The sequence below is a fragment of the Capsicum annuum genome, chromosome 11, assembly GCF_002878395.1.
Source record: "Capsicum annuum cultivar UCD-10X-F1 chromosome 11, UCD10Xv1.1, whole genome shotgun sequence".
Classification (NCBI taxonomy): domain Eukaryota; kingdom Viridiplantae; phylum Streptophyta; class Magnoliopsida; order Solanales; family Solanaceae; genus Capsicum; species Capsicum annuum.
The window spans coordinates 167,384,042-167,387,914 of NC_061121.1; the positions used below are offsets into that span (position 1 = coordinate 167,384,042).

General features: G+C 31.6%; 1 protein-coding gene across 1 annotated transcript; it reads right to left on the reverse strand.

Annotated features, from left to right (window-relative positions):
- Nucleotides 1–377: 377 nt before the first annotated feature.
- On the reverse strand, nucleotides 378–1,404 carry LOC107854403 (kinesin-like protein KIN-7D, mitochondrial). The gene is made up of 2 exons (XM_047398671.1): nucleotides 1,122–1,404; nucleotides 378–619 (listed from the first exon to the last, which is right to left on the reverse strand). Exons 1-2 carry the CDS (start codon nucleotides 1,194–1,196, stop codon nucleotides 440–442), a joined length of 255 nt encoding a protein of 84 aa, XP_047254627.1. The 5' UTR covers nucleotides 1,197–1,404; the 3' UTR covers nucleotides 378–439.
- Nucleotides 1,405–3,873: the final 2,469 nt, after the last annotated feature.

Below are 3,873 nucleotides of genomic sequence, written 5' to 3' on the forward strand. Positions count from 1 at the left end.
AAGGGTGAAAAATAAAAAAAGATTAATTTAGGAAATAGATTTTATACTTGGAAGGTGAAAATAAAAGATGATTCTATATCTTTATATGCGTACACACCACCTTTCCAAGACCCCACTTGTGGGACTACATAGGGTATGTTGTTGTTGTTGTTGTTGCTTAGGGTAGATGCCAGAAAATTGCATACAAATAGTAATAGAATGCAACAGAAACAACAAAAACTTAATTTAGGCTCTTGAAAGGGAGTGACAGTCTTAAAATACCTATATAGATGATATGGAGAGTAGTTCTAATAAATAATTATATTCAGCACGCAAAGCAACATAAAGGAGTAGGAAAAAGTCTTGCAAATATCAAACACATCTGATGTTCCTAAAATCCAAATTCAAAAATGATCACCTACAGTTCTAGTGGGAAAATAATGGGAAATAGAAACAGAACTCAAGATAAATAGAGAGGGCAGTTTACATCATCATCAGAAGAAAACCGACTCCCAGGAATTGAATTCTTTAAAGAAACAAAGATCAGTTTAGTTAGCTTCTGTATCTGGCTCAGTAGAGCATCCTTGGCATCCTCCTCCTCTTCTAACCTTGACTGTATCTTCACCTGTCCCTCTTCCAACTGTGAAAAGATTGTTGATAAACAACATAACACAACCAATTACACCCTATGATCCATTAAACATTCTAATCTCTCCTTTTTGATCAATTCCAAGACAATTGACACTTTTTCATAATTGGAAATCATTAATTTACCCTTAATGACGTACTATTGTAGAATTGACATAAACCTTTTGACCACAAGATACAAAGGTATTTTGGGTTGTTAATGGTTTTAGCTTATGCATCAATAGTCTCTCATCTTTCTTAAACTCTTTACTGAGACAAACACCGTCATATAAAGTTGACAGAGTACATAACTGTTGTTTCAAGGTAATAAGTTCTTCATGATTGACTCCCACAAGCATTACCCTTCTTAGCTGATCAAGCTCTTGCGTGAGAGAAGATATCTCCTTCTGACAGTTCTTGATCAGCAATTTCTCATCAATATTTGAAAGCAAGATAATCAATATTCAGCCTTCACTACAGCAATTCCATAAAATTGAAAATTTAGATAAGCAAACCTTGTTACGAGATAAATAAATCTTGACACGCTTAGCCCTGCTTGCAAACTTTAATGTGTTATGCGTTTCTTCCATATTGCTTGAAGCAGGAGTAACAGTGCATATGAGCTACATTCAAGAAAGGAGAAAGAAATTAGTCATCTTGACCTAAAGTTTATAATAATCCTTTATTTGTTTGATTTCAATTTCAACAGAACCAACAGGTCTTGGATCATACACGAAATTGAGTGCTAGATTTTCATGATCTACAATAGTGAGAACATCTCTTGCTCTATAGTTATCTAGGTTAGATTGATCATCACATTAAGGGTAATGATGCTCCAACAATGACTCTGGTAAAATTGCCTCCACACTGAGGTTCGATCCTACCTGAAAATGTGGGTCATTAGCAACTGTCTGCGATCTTACAGGCACAGAAAAATGAGTAATCACTGAAATAGCATTATCAGCAAATGTTTTCTCTGGTATAGAAATTGAGGTAGGTAGACTAGCTCCCTCATCATTAAGTAATAATGTCTCAAGAGATAGATTATATGCATCAAATACAGCATACTGAACAACCCTCTTCATCTTCTTGAGCTCTTCACGACATGAGACCCTCAACAAGACCTACAAACTATGGAATGAAGGGATAAGTAACCCTCTAAGTCTAACTCTGGTCTCTTGATCAAGGTAAAAGAACATTTCGTCAGTTATGAGTTATAGCCCAACTGAAAACTAGCAGCAATGCTTTCTTTCCCAGAATGTATATCTTCGCCTTACAATAGCTGTAAGACAAGATCCTTGAAATGACCATGTATAATATCTTGCAATGGTTCTTTGTGATCCGCCTGCTGTTTATCCTTTGCAGGGAAAATATTGAAAAGGCTCCCACTTGAAGAGAATGTAGCACTTGTCTCTCCAATTTCATCATCGTCATCATCATATATGAAGAAATAAGAAACAAATACAGTCATGCAATTGAGTTGTATCAGATGGTTCACATTCTAAAGTTCAACATCCCTAAAAGTGGGAAGTTCTCTCTCTCTAGGCGCACATTAGCGTGCTGCTAGTGCTTGCTAGAGATGACGGCATAGAGCCGAGAATGACCACAATTGTAGAACACTAAGCAACATCTACAAGATCTAGGGTAGAATCAATTGAAAAATTACAAAGTGACTCAGGTATAAGTGCATTTAGCTACCATGCAAATACTTCTGCCCTAAGCCTCCTCTACATTACCAACTCCAATCCCCACAAAGATGATCAATTCTAAATCTTTAAGCGTAGAGTCATTTGCTTGGTATTTAGGATTCCACCTTCCAACGCTTCTACTATTAGAAACATCTCTCGATTCTAACAATATTGTATAATCCCTCATCTCTGAAACCTCTACTCCAGTGCATTCCTCCTTGACAAGCCTACCTAGCCAGGCAACAACTCATCTCTCAACTCTCTTGGACCTTAATTGTCCATCCTACTTTATTTCATACGTTCTAAATGGTATCAGAGCCCAGTTATTTAAAAAGTACAGCAGTGAAATATATGTTAGATATATTAGAATTTACCTATAAATTATTAAATTAATTATGAGAAGATCATTTAAAAATAGAGAAGCTTTTAGAAAAATTAAAGAATCTTTAATCAATAATTATTCAGAATATATAAGTCTAAATAAAACAAAAGAAAATCCACAAAGATTAGCCTACCTAATTACCTTAATATCTAGTATTGAATCGAAATTAATAATCCATTTAAAATCTAGAAGAATGAGACACATACCACCTAATTATAATAAAATTAGATTTAAATATCCACCAATATGGTTTAAATTAATAAAGTACAACAATACAAAGAATTAAAATAAATTATTTCTGAAAAACGTAAAGAATTAAAAATAAGAATAAAAAGACTACATTATAATATATTGGCCGGAGTTAGTAAAAATTCAATAAATACACAATAAGATGAAATATCAAAATTAGAATCACAAATAGATAGTTTAGAATATATATATCAACATGAACTATTCACAATAAAATGAACAAAGAAGAATTTATAATAGATGAAAAAATATATGAAAACCACGAAGGATTAAAAATAAAAATAGTATTTTCTAATCTAGAAAGAAGATACAAGAAAATGGGTGAACATTTATATCTAATGTTAGAAAAAGAAGAATTAAAATTAGAAGATAAATTAACAACAATGGTAAGAATAGAAAGAGAAAATGAAGAAATAGATAGGAAAAAGGAAATAGAAAATATAAAACAACAAACTACGGAAGAGATACGAAAAATAGAAGAAACTAAAAATAGTAGGATTGTTGAATTAGAAAAAGAACTACAAATGCTAAAAGAGCGATATGAACAAAGACAAAAAGAAAAAGAAGAGAAAGATAGAGAACAAATATTACTAAACGAAATAAATCAATTTAAGGAAAAATTAGAAATAAAAAACAAAGAATTAGAAATAAATAATATAGTTGTTGAAGAGACAGATAATTATGATTCAGAAGATAGTGAAACATATACAGAAATATTAACAAATACAAAAAATTTAGAAATCAATGAAAAACAACAAATTAATGAGGAAAACTTAGAAAGTACCCACACAGAAATAAATACTCTTGATAAAAAAGAAGATGAAAATATAATACCTAAAACAACAGAAATAAGAAAACCTATATATTATAAGAATAAGTTTAAAAAATATAATGAATATGACAAATGGACACCAAAACAAATAGTTAATAAAAATTATAACTTTTTAG